Source organism: Bos taurus, chromosome 3 (genome assembly GCF_002263795.3).
Source record: "Bos taurus isolate L1 Dominette 01449 registration number 42190680 breed Hereford chromosome 3, ARS-UCD2.0, whole genome shotgun sequence".
Lineage (NCBI taxonomy): Eukaryota > Metazoa > Chordata > Mammalia > Artiodactyla > Bovidae > Bos > Bos taurus.
The window spans coordinates 75,001,138-75,020,588 of record NC_037330.1 but is presented as its reverse complement, the minus strand read 5'-3'; the positions used below and the strand labels follow the sequence as shown (position 1 = coordinate 75,020,588).

Genomic DNA, 19,451 nt, shown 5'->3' with positions numbered 1-19,451 from the left:
TATTTCTTTTGAATTTTAGAATTCCTTTGTGGCTTGGCATTGTTATACGCCTAGCAACCCCATATCTCCTAGGTCCTCAATATTTAGAAAAAAGCAGGAACTGTTCATCACAGTCCTCATATCTGAATGTGCTTTTAACATTTTTCTTTTAGAAAAGTTAATGAATTCAGGGGAATGAAAATAGACATTAGAAATTAAAATATGGGTATCTAAGCTATAGTTAAGAAAATTGTAAATGGTTGCTTTTTTTGTTGGCTCCTATAAAATATGTGATGCTTATGCACACTGAAGTTTTAAAGTTAGCAGATTATATTGTACAAAGGTATTTTTTGCCCTTTAAAAGTTATTTTCCTACATTAAGAAGTTTTCTTATATTAGAAACTTTTTATTGAAACTCAGGTTTTATGTCTCTGTATAGACAGACATAGGTGTTTTTCTTTGCACACTCATTTTGCACAGGTAAAGGAATGAGTTAAACAACGCCCAGGTATGCAGGTCAACTGACCATTATATTAGCTAGATTAGGAAGAGTATTTGATGAATGGAGGAAAAAAAAATCACCTTATATTTCTTTGTGTCTTTCTGTCCCTCTTCCCCTTTCCTTATTTAGTCAGGAAATCTTATGTAATTTTTGAATAGTCCACAGGAAAACCAAGATGAAACTCTCAGGCAGATATAATATAAAGCAGTTCCTGTATCAGCTATGGTAATTTATTTTCAGAATGTACTGCTGTAATAAGTTTTATTTTCAGTACTTGCAGTCTTTCCACACAGAGGACTCTTATTGGTCTTGAATGTGGAAAGGCATCTGTTCAGGGCAGAAAGAAATGTTTTATGTTGTCTTACTCTAGAAAATTTGGTTTTAGCTTTGATGACACCTAGTGTCAATGGAATGCAATAAATGTTTAATACGCTTTATGATGTTTAGGCATTTCTCGTTAACATCCTCAGCTACGTTTTCCTCCTCAAAAATGCAAGCCTTAGTATTGATGTGAAAAATAATTGACACATAAACCACATATTTTTAATCTCAAGAGCCAATCAAGTTTCTCTGTGTATTCAGTGTATAGAAGGGACTAAAGGAAGCTTAAGGACAATGACACTGTCTTCGTATGAAAGAGGAATTTTTCCTTAGTTGAAAATGAGAGGTAAAATCTACTGAATTCTGTTTATAAATTTTAAAGACCACCAAAAATAACCTTGCAAAAGATTTGCAGGTACTGTAGTTTTATTTTTCCCACTTGATAACCACCTAAGGGCACGCCCCCACCCAGCTGTATATAAATAAAGTATAATATGAACTACAGTCTCTTTCTATTCAGAGAAGAAATCTTAAATTAACAACAGCAAATCTAAACAAAGATGATGATAAAATTTTAATTGGCTTAAGAATTAAAAGGATACTAGATACTATGTTTTTAGGATTTTTAAGTATCCATGAAAATTCTTTCATTCCTAAAATATTTTATAGTTGATTTCTTTTGACCTCAGTTATTTTGGGGCATAATCCTTTTATTATCGTATAATGAATCTCTAATTCCACCTATTTACTTAATATTTTTCCATATGCTAAACACATGCATACACACACATTTTCCACTTTTCGTTTGAGGTCATATAATTCAGTTAGTGAAATATTTCACTCTTCTGTAAGTTTAAAAACTAAATCCTAAGCAGAGATGCAACACTGGGCCACAGTTTTAATAAAATGAAGACAGTCTCTAGGCTCATACTCTTTTATGACATCTGATTTCTCTACCATATGTGCAGCACAACAGTGACATCTTAAGGCCAAGTAACTAAAGCTCCTTTAGCCAGAGAAAGAACTTGAATTGGGATCTGTGTTCAAAGAAATTCCATTTTATTATTAAGTACTTTTCAAGTTTACAATTTGCAATTGGTAGATCTTAGAAGTGCTTCTTTATTTATGACTTCTTTTGCAGTCTTTGTGAACATTTTAATGTGTACTAAATGCTAACATTTTACATAGACATACTGTATATTAATGCATGCATTTCACTGCATAGTTTATTGACACTCCCCTTGTAAAGCTTTTATGGAAGAAACAATAAGCCACGGCAGTATAGCAAAAGAGGCTTAATCTTTATAAATTGGGGCCTTTTCTGCCTCTTTGCTAGCTTAGGTGGCTGTATACAAATTTGGGTGGGAGGGGCTGGAAACACCTCTTACCATTTAAGGTTTTCTACATGGTGAACTCTAGCCAATTCGAAACAAATTGCTTACTTTAATAAAAAATTTTACCATTTTATAAAAAGATAATCATGACATGTTTAATTGAAATGGCTGTGTTGTAATTAATATTTTGAGATAATTGTGATTTTGAGCTTAAATTATATATAAAAATTGTCATTTTTGTATGTGTTAAAAAAAAACTACTGTATCACAACAGTACTTTTTAGTTGAACTACATATTGATGTAAATAAAAACTGAATGAAGACATATTTACAACTTTATTAACATAGATTGTGAATGTAGTTAATGGGTTTTTTTTTGCTGTATGAGACCATGACAACCTTGAAAGCTGCTTCATTTTATGTGCAAAGAACTCCTATGGATCTATATTTTAAATTTACTGAATCAATGAAGTTACTTTGTCAGTTAATTTGCAAATGCAAGCTGTATTCTCCAGTTTTATTTTATGTATTGACACTAAACAGTAAAGGTGTACAATGTGATTAGAATGCATTTTGAAGATGCTTTCTGTACAGATACAAAATACAGGGACTATAATAATGCTGTGCAGTGTATAGCAAAGCCATTTTTCGGCTTTGATGTACTCAACTTTTTCAGTATTTAAAAAAGTGTTTTGAATAACATAAAAGTCTCTTTATTGTATAAATAATAAAATGTCACCTTATTGTAAAGTGTCTTTTGTTTAATATGGAAGCTGATTTCTTAGGGAGCAACAGAGTTGTTGTATGAAAAGGGAATGTTTATTTTAAACCAAAAACATATAAACATTGTAATCAATATTTGAAAAATGTAACTTTTTAATGAACATGTAGTATTTATCTTTATTAGCAATGATTTTTTTCATTATATGATTATGTCTCACTCACCCAAAAGCTATCTATCCATCCATTATCTACTTACCTACCTGTCCACCCATCTATTTATATAAACTAGTTAATACGGTCTATCAATTGGTTACTTAACAGAATCACATAGTACATTTTATAATGACTGACTAGCCTACTTCTGATATTTTTGGTGTAAATACAAATGTTTATATTTAATTTTTATTAAATCCAGTTCATCTATAACAAATTACTTTTTAGAAAATTACCGCATGACTACAAATTTAGTCTTATTAACGTTACTAGCAAATTTAAAAATTAAGACCTTGGAAATTTAAAAAAAATGAACAAGGAAAGATCAGAGCACATCAACAGAGTAATTATACATACAAGTACCTGCTTAGTATTTAAATAAAACACATTTTAAGATTTCTATGCAGTATATGCTCTTATTTTCTGTTGCTGTTATCTATAAAATTAATAAAATTTCAGTATTTTTTTTTAAAGAACAGAAGGTATCATTTAAATGCTCACACTCTGAGGGAAAAATATGCAGACCTAATTTCTTTAAATGTGTTGAATCTAGAAATACTAGGTTGTTGTATGGAAACTTAGTACTAAAGCATCTTAAAAAAAAAAAGTCCAATCAAGTTTTAAATTCAAAATTGTGAGAGCAATTAAAACACTTTTACTATTTTCTCCACCAATAACTGTATCTTGTGAACCATTTCTGTGACATTAGAAACCCCGGTAAAATGATTTCATGAAACATGGGAAAAAGACTAGGAAAAAACATTTCAACTATATTAAAACAAAACAAGACAATAAATATTAATTTGAAACTTATACTGATACCAACCATATCACAAAAGTCTTATCATGGATAATGAAAAGCCTTATTTTTTTTTAATGCCAAAGAGCAGTATTAAATAAAATTCAATTCAATTGTATAGTCAATGAAAATTTAGAAATTAAAACATAAGTTTAAAGAAAACATAGAAATTGGATGGTCATATTCAAGTCAGTTGGTCATAATATACGTAACACAGTAGAAATGGGAAAAAAAATCCATCGCTACAAAAATGCTTTGTCATTATAAAAATATTTAACTATAATAAATAAAAATTCACTTTTGAAGAAACTGTCTGCTATGTGGGAATGAGGGAATTTTTTTTTGCATAAATCTTATGCAAAACATTTAGAACAAATGAACACAATACGTGGTTACACCATCATAAATGAAGATAATACCTTAGAAAAATGTTAGTTATCAATTTAAGAAGTCTAAGAATTAACATGACCAAGACTATGTAATGACTTCAATTTAAGTAGGAATTCGGTCTCTCAAATACTCCAAAATAGCAGCTGTTCCTTTCATTAAGATGGCTGCTCGAGGAACGCGGAATGGATTTCCATCTAGAAGCAACGTCCTAAACAAAAGAGAGAAATCAGAATTTTAACATTTTCCATTAGGGAGGCATTTCTTCTAATTTCATTTACTATTTCATAAGTAAAATATATGTATTATTTTTTGAATTGTCCCTTTTCATTCTAAGCATTTAAACAGAACTGTAACTATAATGATGACTGAAATAACATTAATTGAATACTCATTACATGAAAGGTATGGTTCTAAGTAACTTACATTCACTGACTCTCTTAAAGATCTTGACAATTCTATGATGTAGGCACCATTAATATTTCAATTTTAAGAAGGACTTGTCCAAGATTAGTTATTAAATAGAAGAGCTGTGATATGAATCATTATTTTACCCATCACCTCCTCAATCTTATAATGACCATATACTAAATGGTTGAATTATATTTACACACGTGCTAGAATGAGCAAACTGACAAATACTCATATCAAAGACTATAACACAGTCAATATATCCTATCCACACCAGGAACATTAACACGTCTGTCTTTGTACTTCCTCCCTTGACCAGATGCACTTATAAAACCTATTTAAATGTTCTGAAATGAGTACAGTTTAAGATCTAAGAGCTGGTTGATTTACTTAATTAATTTAATGAAATAAATTATAAGAGATTTTTTTTTTATTTTTCAATAACTTAAGTGTTTATATAAACAAAAGTTAAAGGATTCACAACATATTATACAGTAGATCTAAATTATATCTTCAAATGTATCTGTGTGCCACGGGAATTCTTAAAAGAATCTTTTAAGTCTTTAAAAAGACTGATTTTCTTAATTTATAGAAAAAAAGTTAATTATAGTCAATCTTCATTACTCATAGACTCCAAATTTGCTAATTTGCCTGCTCACTAAAATTTATTAGTCACCTCCTAATCAATACATGTGACACTTTGAAGATCATTTTGGACATGTACAGAGCAGCAAAAAATTTGAGTCACTTAACACTGAGGACAAAAAAAGGTGACGCTCTGTCTTGTTTCAGCTCTCATACCATAAACAAGTGTTCCTTCCATAGTCTATTAAGTGCGACTTTTTTTGTATTATTGTACTTTTTCTTGGTGATTTTGCTGTTTAATATAGCCTGCAAGCATAATGCTGACGTATTCCTAGTTTTTCTAAGCACACGAAGGATGTCATGTATCTTACAGGGAAACACACACGTTAGATAAGCTTCATTCAGGCATAAATCATAGCACTGTTTAGCCATAATTCAATATGAATGAATCAACAATATTAAATAAGGCATCTTAATGCAGAAACACACATAACACGAGATTATGTGTGGATTGGTTGATGAAAATGTGACCAGAAGCTTGAAAGAGCCTGACTCTGTGCTTCCCCTAGGGAGTAACGGTTCAGTATTTGCTAAGTTGGTTTTCACAGAGACTTTATAGAATACACTTATGGAACATAACAAGAATCAACTCACTTGCCTTCTATAATTCAATAATTGAGGTACCAAAGATATCAGTGCTGCCCTAGTAAAGTAAAATATTTAAGCCATTATATGCAGTTTTCAATAATTAAATTTTTCTGACACATTCTGTTTAACTACTAGGCTTGCTGTTCATGTCTCAAATTCCCTTTATATTCACTTAACAAGTACTCATTAGGTGCTTACCACTTTCTCGGCAGTGGGATAACTCTTGTACAGGAAAAAGAAATGATATAAATAAGTCCTAACAAAGCAGGATGGGAAATCTTAGTCCCTCTGCCTGGAGTTTTGGAAAGGTTTTCAAAGGTGATAATTAGGTTGATTACTGACAGAAGCAGGGTAAAGGCACTTGAGGCTGAGGTAATAGCAAACACAGAGTACGAAAGACCCCGCAGGGCTTGAAACAACTGGTAGTAGTCTATAATCAGATTTTAAAAATCCCTATCTGCACAGCTAAGGAGTTGACATTTCCCTGATGTTTTTATGCAGTAGTTTCAGGTTATACACATACAGAGGGATGAGAAAAGTATCACTAAAACAATCAACATGTATGATAGATGTGTACTATACTTACACATATATCATGCTATATACACATACAGAGGGATGAGAAAGTATCACTAAAACAATCGACATGTATGATAGATGTGTACTATACTTACACATATATCATGCTATATACACATACAGAGGGATGAGAAAGTATCACTAAAACAATTGACATGTATGATAGATGTGTACTATACTTACACATGTATCATGCTACATAAACAAAACTAAAAAATACATTTGGTAAAATTTGGAAAACAGAATTGGGATTCAGAGTTTTGTTACCTTTTATTTTTAACAGGACATTACATTTTTTATTTCAACTTGCCTGCAAGACTACCTCAAAAAACAAACAAACAAAAAGAAACAAAAACACTTCCACAATTGAATACATGAAAAAACTTAGCACTTACCTTAAGTTCACACAGTTACCAAGCTCTGGTGGAATCTGTAGGAGGTCATTATTTTGAAGGTCCAATGTGATCAGATTTTCCATTGTCTTCATTTTCTGAGGGTCCAAAGATCCAACCTGATTATTACTAATCAAAATTGTTTCAAGTGTGGGAATTCGATACAAAACTTCAGGTAGTATTTTGAACCTATTAGAATATGAACAGAACAAACAGGAATCAGAGGCAAAATTATCCCCTAGATGATGGAGGTTTGATCTAATGACATAAAGCTTTCTTAATGTAAGGTTTTTATTTTTTTTTTAATTTGGTATAAGTTCTGCACTTAAATTTTTCAGAAAATTCTTAAAAATGGATAAGCTTTGGAAAACTTGAAATATACGTTAAGTGGACAGACTTGTAGCAGTTTCCATTTACTATACAAAAAAATCAAACAAAAGTTCTGAGTAAATTCCCCCATGTTTTTATTTTCTCCTTCAGGAGACAAGGAAATCTTCCTGAAGTGCTCTTTATAAAATGTCTCCACGTAGGTATTCTTCCTTAGTTTACTTTTATTTCTTATGAAACAGAATTACTGCCAATATTTAAAGTAAAAGAGATTTATACTTTGCTTTGACTTAGGCTTCAAAAATGACTAATTCAGTCATTTTTCCAACAATCAAAAATATATTCATTTTGGTTTTTGAAAACATTATAAAACAACTATAGGTTGCTGGCTTCTTATTCAAAGTAACCCTGAAGATGCCACAAGAGAGACGGGAAAATTGATGGCTCTCAGAGCAATTCTCAGTAACACTTCAGGATCCCTGGGTTGGGGGAAAAGAAACTAGCTTGGTTTTAACGTGAGGCAAACTGCTGCCTCAACTAGAAAAGAGAAGGATGTGGTGAAGGAGAGCTGTATAGTGGTGGCCTTTTCACTTCCCCATACTGCCCTTCCTTTGCTGCCTTGATGTTAAAAAAAACTGAACTACAATGAAGGGTAAATTCATTAAGGAAGCTCCAAAGTTACAGAGGGACGGAAGAGTCAGTAACACAAGTACAGATGGACCAAATCATCTTGAGTAGTCCCTCCAACTTCTCCCACAAACCATGAACAAGATAATTAAAAGTGATGCAGCTAACCAGTTAACACAGAAGTTAAGGTTAGGTTTGCCAGCTCCTAAAGAATTAACAATGCAATTGATAGCTCAATGCATGAGTGCATGCTTAGTCACTTCAGGCGAGTCGGACTCTGTAACCCTGTGGACTGTAGCCCTCCAGCCTCCACTGTGCATGGGATTCTCCAGGCAAGAATACTGGAATGGGTTGCCATTTCCTTCTCCAGGGGATCTTCCCAACCCAGGGACTGAACCCGGGTCTCCTGCATTGCAGGCAGATTCTTAACATCTGAGCTACCAGGGAAGGCCCTGATATAGACAACTCAACAGAGAACTGATAGTTCATATCAATAGAGAACTGATAGTTCAATTCACAAAAATTAGAAGAATCTGAGAAGTACTTATATTTTTAAACAATGACAGCAAAAGTATTACCTATACTCAAGAAACACAAATAATTGAGTAGATAGAAAAAAATTAATAGGCAGTATTTTAACATCACTGTGCCTTAGATTTCTTATCTGTAAATGAGCATGAATAACAGTACTAAAATTATATACTTGTTACAAGGATTAAATGAAGGTATAGGAAGGTCATGGGACAGTATCTGTAATATAATAAATGTTAGCCACTACTATTTATATTAAATTGTTACCAGAATCAACTTTCATCATAGGAAACAATATGACATAGTTGTTAAGAGCCTAACTTCTGGAGTCAAACCACCTGGGCTCAAATCCCAGCTCTATACTCCTCAATTTCTAAATGGACATAGTAACAGAACCTACCATGCCGGGCTTTTGTGAAGATTAAGTCAGGTAATACACATAAAGTACTTAGCTCAGTGTCAGCAGACAGTAAATATTAATAAATAAGCTCCCAATAAAAATTAGTTATTCTTGATTATTACACTGGGCTTCCCTTGTGGCTCATCTGGTAAAGAATCCGCCTGCAATGTGGGGGACCTGGGTTCAATCCCCGGGTTAGGAAGATCCCCTGGAGAAGGGAAAGGCTACCCACACCAGTATTCTGGCCTGGAGAATTCCACGGACTATACAACCCATGGGGGTCACAAAGAGTCGGACACGACTGAGAAACTTTCGCTTTCACTAATTATTATAATATCTTAGTGTTTACAAAATACAATCTAAATTTCACTAGCATAAAAAGCTCTGAAAGGGCTGGCTACTGCTACACACCCAATATCATTTGTTACTTCTACTCTTCTGCTACATCACTTTTTGTTCTGAGCCATATTAAACTTCTTGAAGGGTCCCAAACACATCATTTTCTCATATCCTTGGGCATTAATACATGCTACTTGCTCTACATAGGATGCCATGTCCCTGTGTGTTCCAAGCCTCAGTTTCAGAGCTACCTCCTCTACCTTCAAGTAATCTCTGGAAATACCTATGTATGCACTGTGCTTCCTCTATAGCAATAAGAACTATTTATTTGCATATTTGTCTTCCTACTAGGCTACAGGTTTCTTAAAATAGTTAAAAAGAACAAAAAAATGTAGACATCAGTTGTGAAAATTCTAAAAAGGCAACATCACTTTTAACTCTAAGTGGAACTAAGTGACAATAAACCTGGATATTTAAATGAAGAAAAAGCATACAGCCTTTTTGTTTGTCTCTTTATTCTCTAGTAATCTCTAGTATTCTCTAGGAAGATCTACAAATTTTCTACAGAATAATTGTGAGTAAGATGTTTCTTACCTATTAAAGGAAAGGTTGATTGTTTGTAGCCCTGTCAAAGATTCCATTTCTTCAGGCAAAGAACTTAAAAAATTATTCCTAAATTAGAGAGAAAAAGATGATTTACAAAATTTGAAAATTTGTCCAAATTTATAATTAAAGTATTGATCGGACAAAAATTTATATAGCTCAGTTTGTCAATTCTTGATTTCATTAAGACTGTGTCCTGAGAATTCTGAATCAGTCAGCAGCTTTAAGTGTTTGATCAATGGGCCTAATTCTAATACCAAAGTGCAACCAACTGGTGATGCAAACAACTCTTTAATAATAGATTTAACAGAATGAACACTGTAAACTAATCCCTTATCTACTTCAAATTGCAATCAGCAATACTTTCCACAGTCAGAGCCCTTTAGGTCATGCCTATAAATACTATATTATTTGACATCACAAGTATTTTATGTATTTGATTAATACAAATATTTCATATATAGAATAATTGAAGAATAACTGAAAAATTACATAAAAAGAGGAAACAGAAATGCAAAGAGATTCTGTATATTTAGAAACTTAGAGTTTTCTACTATATAAGTATTAAGGAAGACTATTTCTACTTTTAGTTTAGAATTTTAATTTGCACAATGTGTAACTTTTCAAGATCTTACAACAGAACACAGAAGTAAAGGGAATCTCATTTACCACTAAAATGATCTCGGAAAAAATTTAGAAGGTTAACAAGAAGGTAGAAATATTCTAGAGGTCATAGCAACATTTGGTTGCTAAGTCATGTCCTACTCTTTGTGACCCCACGGACTGTAGCTCACCAGGCTTCTCTGTCCATGGGATTTTCCAAGCAAGAATACTAGAGTGGGTTACCATTTCTTTCTCCAGGGGATCTTCCCAACCCAGAGACTGAATGCCCATCTCCTGCATCTGTCGAATCCACAGGTGGATTCTCTACCACTGACCCACCAGAGAGAAGCCCCAAAACTACCAATAGAAAACATTTGTGAGAAAATTATCTCCAACTAGATGATTATCTATCACACTGAGTAATTTTCTCTAACCTATATTTTTGCATTCAGAAGTGAAGCCTAATATATTAATATGCCATACTTTGTACAACTCAACATATGTCCTTTTTTCTTTTCTCTGTATTTTTCTCCATTATTGTCTTTATTAATCCATGCTGAATACCAACTGATGGTCTATATCTTCTCCTAGAGTCTTATACATACTGATATCAAACATAAAAGCATATTTTAGTCACTTAATTAGAAATTTCCAGGTACAGTTATAGACAGAGGCACACACATCGATAGACACACACACACACAAGGATGGGATGAAAAGAAATAAAGTCAGCAGCACTGGAGCAGGGATTCATCCTCACTGCTCCATTTGATACTGAACTAAAATGTGCTTTTAAACTGTTTTGCCAGTGTAACTGTCCGTGGAAAATAGAAATAATTCCACATTTAGCAAGAGCATACATGCTAATATACTTGTTTTAACTGCGTAAGGAAAAAATTTTTGTCTCTGTATGAAGACTAAATCTTCGAACAGATATAATTAGCTTATTGTAATTTAACTATTGTGTGAGTGGAGCAAGAGCAGGTACATTTTAATAAACTAAAACCACACCTAGTAACAACATACATGAGAAGTCAGAAGCCCAGGTAATAGAAATATACTTCACAAACCAAGCTTTAAAGCCTAAGAAAATAAATGACTATCTGACCCTGAAATACCTATTATCACCCTCAAAAACCTGTGACACTTCTGATCCTGTCACTTAAACTTAGGACATATTTAAATTAAACTTCCTATTACCTCTGTAGAGCCTTAAATAGTTTCCTTTATTTTTGCTATCAATCATAGTGTTATCTTGCCTTGTGTGGTTAATATATTTTGAAACCAAATAGGTTGTTTTTATGATAAAGTCATGCTAGCTATTGTGCCAGCATAGCATTTGGACAGTTTTATGTTAAAAAAGAAAAAAGCAATATGAAGTAAATACTTTCCATGTGCTATTTTAATTTTGCTTAAGTATGACTCTAATAAAGTGTATTTCCTAATATTTTAAATAATTGTCTTATCACATAACTTCAAATGACATCTGATTAAACTATTTCCTAAATGCTTACTTTTAGATTACTCCTAAAATTTTATTAATAAAGACCAATTTTGTTTCTTAGGAAAACATGAGGGAAAGGGCAAAAATCAGGTAAAATACAAATTATTATTAAAAAAGGGAAGCAATAGTATCAATAAATACCTGAGATCTAAAAAAGTCAATTTTTGAAGTGTACATAATTCCAAGGATATAAAGGAAAGCTTATTAAAACTGAGATTGACATCAGAAACCATTTCCTTCAGTTCCACAATCCTGAAACAATAATAATTTTAAATATTAATACTTGAATTCACTGTCAAAACTTTAAAACTACAAGCTGACCATAGAGAAAAAAAGCTTATATTATTTTTGCTAATTAAGATTTTCTGTAACTTTTACTTTTCTCACAAAAAATCCCAGTCAGTTTGGATGTGTAACTGATAAAAATAGATTTTTAAAAACAGCTGTAATATTATCTGTCCAGGAATTTCTATTGGACTTTAAATGTATGTTGAAGTTTAAGAAACCATTCAGTCTGTTTAAACTAATTATGGACTCACTGCACTTCCCGCCAAAATCTAGGCAATACTTTATTAATTCCTATCTCAGGAAATACTTAAGTAAATTGTACCAAATCCCTCAAATATTAACAATGTAAGGTATTTTACGTATACTTCCTAAGTAAAAAACTATTAAAAATAATTATTATTGCAACTAAGATGCAAGTACAACTGAGAATGAGTCACAGCTTAATAGAAATAGCATCATGAATAGTTCTTACCTTTTGGGAATTTCACACAGCTGATTCTTACTGAAGTTAATCGAAGTGATAATGTTACTTTTTACCGCATCAAACACTTCATCAGGAATCAAAGCTGTCTGTTTATCACTAAATGAAAAATGGTTTAAAGATGCATCATTCTGGGACTTCCCTCGTGGTCCAGTGCCTAAGACTCCACGGTCCCAATGCAGTAGGCCCTGGTCAGGGAACTAGATCCTGCATGCCCCAACTAAGACTGAAGATCCAGAGAGCCTAAACTAAAACCTGGTGCAACCAAACAAACCATTTTTTTTAAAAGTGCATCATTCTTAGCAATCTGGAAAGACATGATTATTGCTGTTCATTTTAAAGGCCTTTAAAGATTTCATAAGGAGATTTTTCAAGGTAGTTTATTATGAAGCTCTGTAAAGAATACCACAAAAACCTACCAACTCACAAAATGTTAGGAATTCAGACACCCTATTGTGTCATAACACCTTGTGTCACACCTTTGGTGTGACATAAACTCACAGTCATAAACTCAATATGAACAAAAACAGATACCTTTAAAGTCTAAGATGTCCAACAGTCATAACAGTGAAGGAACAGTATTTGGGATTCCTGTACCCTAAATCTTTAATTTTAAAAACTATCTCACCTCCTGTCTTAAAAATCTCTTAATAGAGTTTAGCTGTCAACTTTCTTTGGATACAGAGTTAACTGCAGACAACAACCAATTTTTAAAAGTTCAACACGATACTAAACTAGTTTTCTCATAACCTAAACAGTTTCTCCCTCACTTAGCATGTGACAAAGTACACAGGGTTATGGCCTTGGACTAAACTATTTCTGGTTCTTTCATTAATATACTTTGTTAATTTACCTTCCTTAAACCTCAGTTCTATGAAGTTAGAATCTAAAGGCATTTTCTTTTCATTAAATTTCATTACATTTCTTTTCCATTAAAATTTTCAGTTATATTTTCAATAAAATATAATTTTAGTAAGAAAGTACAGTAGAACTCTGACATTTGCAAATTTAACAATTTGATATTATAATTGGGCATTATGCTTATGTTCTTCTTTTACAATTTTTAATTCCTAACCTCATCCACTAAAAAGAATCTTCAGAGGAATTCCAAAAATGAACTGTATGAACAAGAAAAAAATATTACATATAATGTGTGATACTGGAGAACTGTATGAGAAAAGCACTATAATACAGAAAGATAAAAAGTCTAAATTTCACCGTCATTATGCTTCCACTTTTGCTTTTGGGTTCCATTTTCTGCTGTGCAGATGGAGCACTTTTACCTTTTTGATCAGAATTGCTCAAGTCACAGAGAACTGATTTATCCAAATTAAAGTTTGAAGAGTTATGCTATTTTAAAAACTTCAGTTGAAGGCATTTATGCCTTAAGATTGGGAAATAATTTATACTTTAAATAGAATACTTCTGTCCAATTCAAGTCTCCAAGGAAAACAAATTACAATAAATTTAGAATCAAAACAATCTAAGATGTATGGTCTTAAGTGCTACCTTTATTATGCTTTTGTGGTATCGATGCCTTTAAAGAATGGGAATGATTAACCCCACCAAAAAAAAAAAAGTATCAATACTACTTTATAGATTGCTTAAAACAATTAAAAGAAAGAGCATATATAAAGTAGCACAGTGTTCAGCATAGACGAGAAACTCAATAAACTCAATAAATCATATCCATGCAGAGTAGAGGGAGTGGAAGCCAGAGATAAAAGGAATTCTAAGCTAAGAAATTCCAAGACAGGACTCAAGTCTGTCTGAACATTTGGTATATTACAAAACCTAACATAGAATTTGATACCTAGTAGGTTCCAAAAATATCTACTGAATAAATGGGTATGCTGCTGCTGCTGCTAAGTCGATTCAGTCGTGTCCGACTCTGTGCGACACCACAGATGGCAGCCCACCAGGCTCCCCCGTCCCTGGGATTCTCCAGGCAAGAACACTGGAGTGAGTTGCCATTTCCTTCTCCAGAATAAATGGGTATATTATGTGTAAAATAGAACATGCTAAATTACTACACTAGTATGCTATGAAAAGGACACAACTACAACGATGGATGAGTACTATCTTGTATTACAGTGTCAAAGAAGGAAGGCTTAGAGTAGTGATTTCTATGTGAATGAAACACAGCAAATATGAAATGGAGACTGTATCCTGACTGCTGAGGAGGTAGTACCCACTGATACTACACATTAAGGAAAAGAGGCCAGGAACTGATGATGATTCTGTGGATAACTGAATAAACCTTGTCACTATCTAACTTGAGAATGTACTCTTTTCAATACAATACCAAAGCATGAACTAATCACTGAAAGACTTCTGACTGTACTGGCTGTTTTTATCACTGTTGCCTTAGACAGTACTGAAGAATACTTGACAATCACTTCCAATTTCTGCATAAGTATCTTCTTTCTCCAGTCAAACACATGCCCATAATATACAAATATCATTAGGCTTCTGCCTCGGTTTACATACCAACATTGTAACTGTTACAGGTTTAATATATGTGCCACTCAGGGAGAAATATCAATCACCTCAGATATGCAGATGACACCACCCTTATGGCAGAAAGTGAAGAGGAACTAAAAAGCCTCTTGATGAAAGTGAAAGTGGAGAGTGAAAAAGTTGGCTTAAAGCTCAACATTCAGAAAACGAAGATCATGGCATCTGGTCCCATCACTTCATGGGAAATAGATGGGGAAACAGTGGAAACAGTGTCAAACTTTTTTTCTGGGCTCCAAAATCACTGCAGATGGTGACTGCAGCCATGAAATTAAAAGACGCTTACTCCTTGGAAGGAAAGTTATGACCAACCTAGACAGCATATTCAAAAGCAGAGACATAACTTTGCCAACAAAGGTTCGTCTAGTCAAAGCTATGGTTTTTCCTGTGGTCATGTATGGATGTGAGAGTTGGACTGTGAAGAAGGCTGAGCGCCGAGGAATTGATGCTTTTGAACTGTGGTGTTGAAGAAGACTCTTGAGAGTCCCTTGGACTGCAAGGAGATCCAACCAGTCCATTCTGAAGGAGATCAGCCCTGGGATTTCTTTGGAAGGAATGATGCTAAAGCTGAAACTCCAATACTTTGGCCACCTCATGGGAAGAGTTGACTCATTGGAAAAGACTCTGACGCTGGGAGGGATTGGGGGCAAGAGAAGAAGGGGACGACAGAGGATGAGATGGCTGGATGGCATCACTGACTCAATGGATGTGAGTCTCAGTGAACTCCGGGAGTTGGTGATGGACAGGGAGGCCTGGCGTGCTGCAATTCATGGGTCGCAAAGAGTCGGACACGAGTGAGGGACTGATCTGATCTGATCTGAGAGCACATTATTATAACATATTATTTGACTTGAATTCAGATATATAAACAGAGTACAACCTCTCAAGCTTTGTCTGCTTGAGGTATTCATTAAATAAATGATACTTACACTTTTTAGTTACCAATATATGACCTCCCTCCAATATAAAATTTTCTCTGGATGCTGGTTACTGAGTCAGAAAATCTTATTACGAAACAATACTGCGTCTCGTATTTTACAATTATAAAATATTATAAAAAATTTACTATTAACCATATATTGACCTCCTTAAGCATGATAAATACAAATCACCTAAGGAATGGACTTAAATTCATCGTATATGCTTCTACCTCATCACTTTTTTTGCAATCGCTATTATTCTAAGTACTAATGCACTCTGATGAATTCTTCACCAACTGTCCTTTTTTCTGAAGAATTATTTCTGAAAGTTACCTATGTGTTTTACAACATTTAAGAAAATGAATTACATACCTATAGTCTAACATTTTTAATGTGATGATGGTGTGCACATTGACTCTAGATTCACTTGGCAGCGTCATGGCAGTCTCAATAACAGAATCATTTTGGCTAGGTCCATCATCTGGCAAAAGAAAAGTTATATAAAACTAATATTTATACTACAAAGTCATTTAAAAATTCCTGAAAGTACTTTAAAATAGTACATATGATTTTTAGATACTATTGGTGAAAATGTCTTTTCATATGCTTTATTTCCAATAACTCAAATCTAAGTATAGTTTGATCTTTATGTAATAGAAAAAAGATAAAAAGTTCAAAATCTTTTAATAAATCTTACCATAAGAAAATTTAGGAGTAGGAAAGGATAAAGAGTAACTACAATGTCTCAGAAGAAACAATGACAAGCAAAAATAGTATTCCTTCCAACGAAGGAATTTGTTAACAAAGGAAAAGTACTATTTTCCAAAAATGTCTACCAAACAGGCATCTGCCTATCTTTTCAGTTTAGGACACAATGAAGCTGATTATCCCCAATCATTTAAAATCTGGCAATTTGCATAGCCTAGTAAGCTTTTGGTACTTTAGTTACATTCAGTAAGATTTTTCCTAGCAAATGTAAGACTGTATTTTCACTAGATATTTCCTAACACGCATACCTACTCACATTTACATACAACCAACTCCTTCACCAAATTCTAGAGACTGTTTAATGTTTAACACATAATGTTTAATGTTTTACAGCATAAAAAGCAAAACAAACAAAAATCATCCACAATTAAAAGAAATGGCTTTGTGATTTTTTGGCGAAAGAGACTTCAGCCATTTAGACATAAATAAAATAAGACAATTTTTAGCAATGTGGAAATGATGGAATAGTCCTAATAGTCACATTAAGAACAGAGGCTTGCGGAAAGAACATTAAAAAAACAATTAGCAGTATCCCTGATCTTTTCTCAACCCAGCAGGCATTTAATGAAACTTGTTGAATGATACTAAGTATATTTCTCTTGCCTTAAGCTCCTCAGACATTCATTAGTCAATAATTATTAAACTATTTTTCCACACAAATACATCCATATAAACACTTTATTTACAGAAGTAACATAATAAATGACAGACTATCGAATAGAGATAAAAGACACAGAGGACAACACTGATTTCAAGAGAAATGCTTTGCTGTTTAGAAGTTCCCGAGCAGTCTGGCTATGCCACTTCAAAGAATATGTAATATATACTGCCAAATTACATCTGCAGAGGCAGTATTAAACCAGCAACAAAACCCAGCGTTATTTTTAAATGTACATTTATATTAGCATGATTATATATTAAAATAGAATATTCTCAATACTTTCCAAAGAGCTACTTTTAATAATCAGCATCAAAGAGAATGTAAAGAGGAAGGCAATTGTCTGTTGCGGGGGGGACACTAATGTGAGAAACAGATTTACTTTGCACTATATTTTCTTGTACATTTATTGCCTTTTTGATTAAAAAAACCAAGATAGTAATATTCCATAAATGGATCCAGATTCAATGCAATCCCTATCAGAATGATAACTTACTTCTTTGTAGAAATTAACAAGCAGATTCTAAAATGTTTATGATATTGCAAAAAAAAACCCAGAACAGTCAAAACAAACTATTTTAAAAGAAGAATAAAGCAGGAGGACTTATACACCTTCCAATTTCAAAATTTATTACAAAGCAGTGGTAACCAATATACTGTAGTACTGGCACAAGATAGGAATAAAGATCAATGGAATAAACTTGTGAGTCTAAAATGAACCCTACATTCATGGTTAACTGATATTCAACAAAAACAATGCCAATACTATTCAATGAGAAAAGCTGACTTTTCAACAAATGGTACACAGAAACTGCATAATCACATGCAAAAGAATGTAAGTGGAAAGAATGAAAGTGGACCCTTATCTCATAGCATTTATAAAAATTAATTCACAGTGGATCAAAGACATGAATGTAAGAGCAGAAGTATAAACCTCTTAGAAGAAAAAAAAGTAGAAAATCTTCATAAAACAGGATTTTGCAAAGAAATTTTAGATATGAAACAAAAAGCATTAGCAAAAAAAGAAAATGACTATTAAAATTAAAAAAAAAAACTTGTGTTTCAAAGGACGCTATTGAGAAAATGAAAAGACAACACAGATGCCTAGAAAACATTTCCAAATTGTATATCTGACAAGAGACTTATACCTAGAATACATAAAGAATTATTACATCAACAATTAAAAAATTAAAAACTGGGCAAAAGAACTCAAGATATTTCACCAAAGGTGTACAAATGGCTAATAAGCACATGATGCTCAACATCATTATTCAAATCTGTTAATATACTTCCCAGTCAACAGAATCCTTATTTTATACAGTAATAGTCAAGTTTTGTTCTTTTACAAAGATAAAGCACAGGTGCTGCCAGAATCTTTATGCTAATTTCTAACTGGTACCCTAAAACTCAACTCAGAGATTACGGACAGAACAGTATTACTGTGAATGTAAGAGTGTTTTCATAATTTCAGCATATTATGGTCTCATGGATTCAGATCAGAGCCATATCCACCAGGGGCCATTTCCTCTAAATATTTATACTAAAACTATATGCAAATTTATATACGATTAACACTTCACCACTTTTCACGTTATCTTTTAAAATATGGGAGAAAACAGAAGAGTACCTTTAATCTTGCTTCGTAGGTATTTTAAGACTTCTTGGGTTCCTTTCTGAAAAGAGGGGGATAAAAACGTATTCACCAGACATACATTGCAGTTTTATATTAATAGATCATGTGTATGTTTCAATATCAAGTTTAAAAACAAGAGCTGAATTCTAAATATGCTTACATTTATAATTTCTCTTCGAATGGTTCTCAAAGGATTTCCTTCAAGTGCCAGGAATTTCAAATGAAGTCTTCCCAATGAACAGGGCAGACTATAAAAGATTAAATAGATTTAAAGGAAAACATTCGGGATAAGTATAATTCAACCAAGTAGTTGATTATAAAACAAACAACATATGACAAGCTTTACATCATAAAATAGTGTCAAAGAAAACCCAAGTTA

At 32.9% G+C, this 19,451-nt stretch overlaps 1 protein-coding gene across 2 annotated transcripts in view; it reads right to left on the bottom strand.

Moving 5' to 3' along the window:
* Positions 1 to 1,838: 1,838 nt before the first annotated feature.
* Positions 1,839 to 19,451, bottom strand: part of LRRC40 (leucine rich repeat containing 40) — a 41,175-nt gene continuing 23,562 nt past the window's right edge. Inside the window, exons 8-15 of one of the 2 annotated variants that reach the window (NM_001103262.2) lie at positions 19,233 to 19,320; positions 19,067 to 19,112; positions 16,386 to 16,494; positions 12,568 to 12,675; positions 11,949 to 12,059; positions 9,692 to 9,769; positions 6,877 to 7,062; positions 2,937 to 4,469 (exon numbers count right to left, since the gene is read on the bottom strand). In NM_001103262.2, the coding sequence (NP_001096732.2) occupies positions 4,364 to 4,469; positions 6,877 to 7,062; positions 9,692 to 9,769; positions 11,949 to 12,059; positions 12,568 to 12,675; positions 16,386 to 16,494; positions 19,067 to 19,112; positions 19,233 to 19,320 (832 nt within the window). In that variant the 3' untranslated portion in view covers positions 2,937 to 4,363. Of the gene's footprint in view, positions 4,470 to 6,876; positions 7,063 to 9,691; positions 9,770 to 11,948; positions 12,060 to 12,567; positions 12,676 to 16,385; positions 16,495 to 19,066; positions 19,113 to 19,232; positions 19,321 to 19,451 lie in introns of both variants that reach the window. The other variant, XM_005204460.5, reaches the window with a different exon arrangement.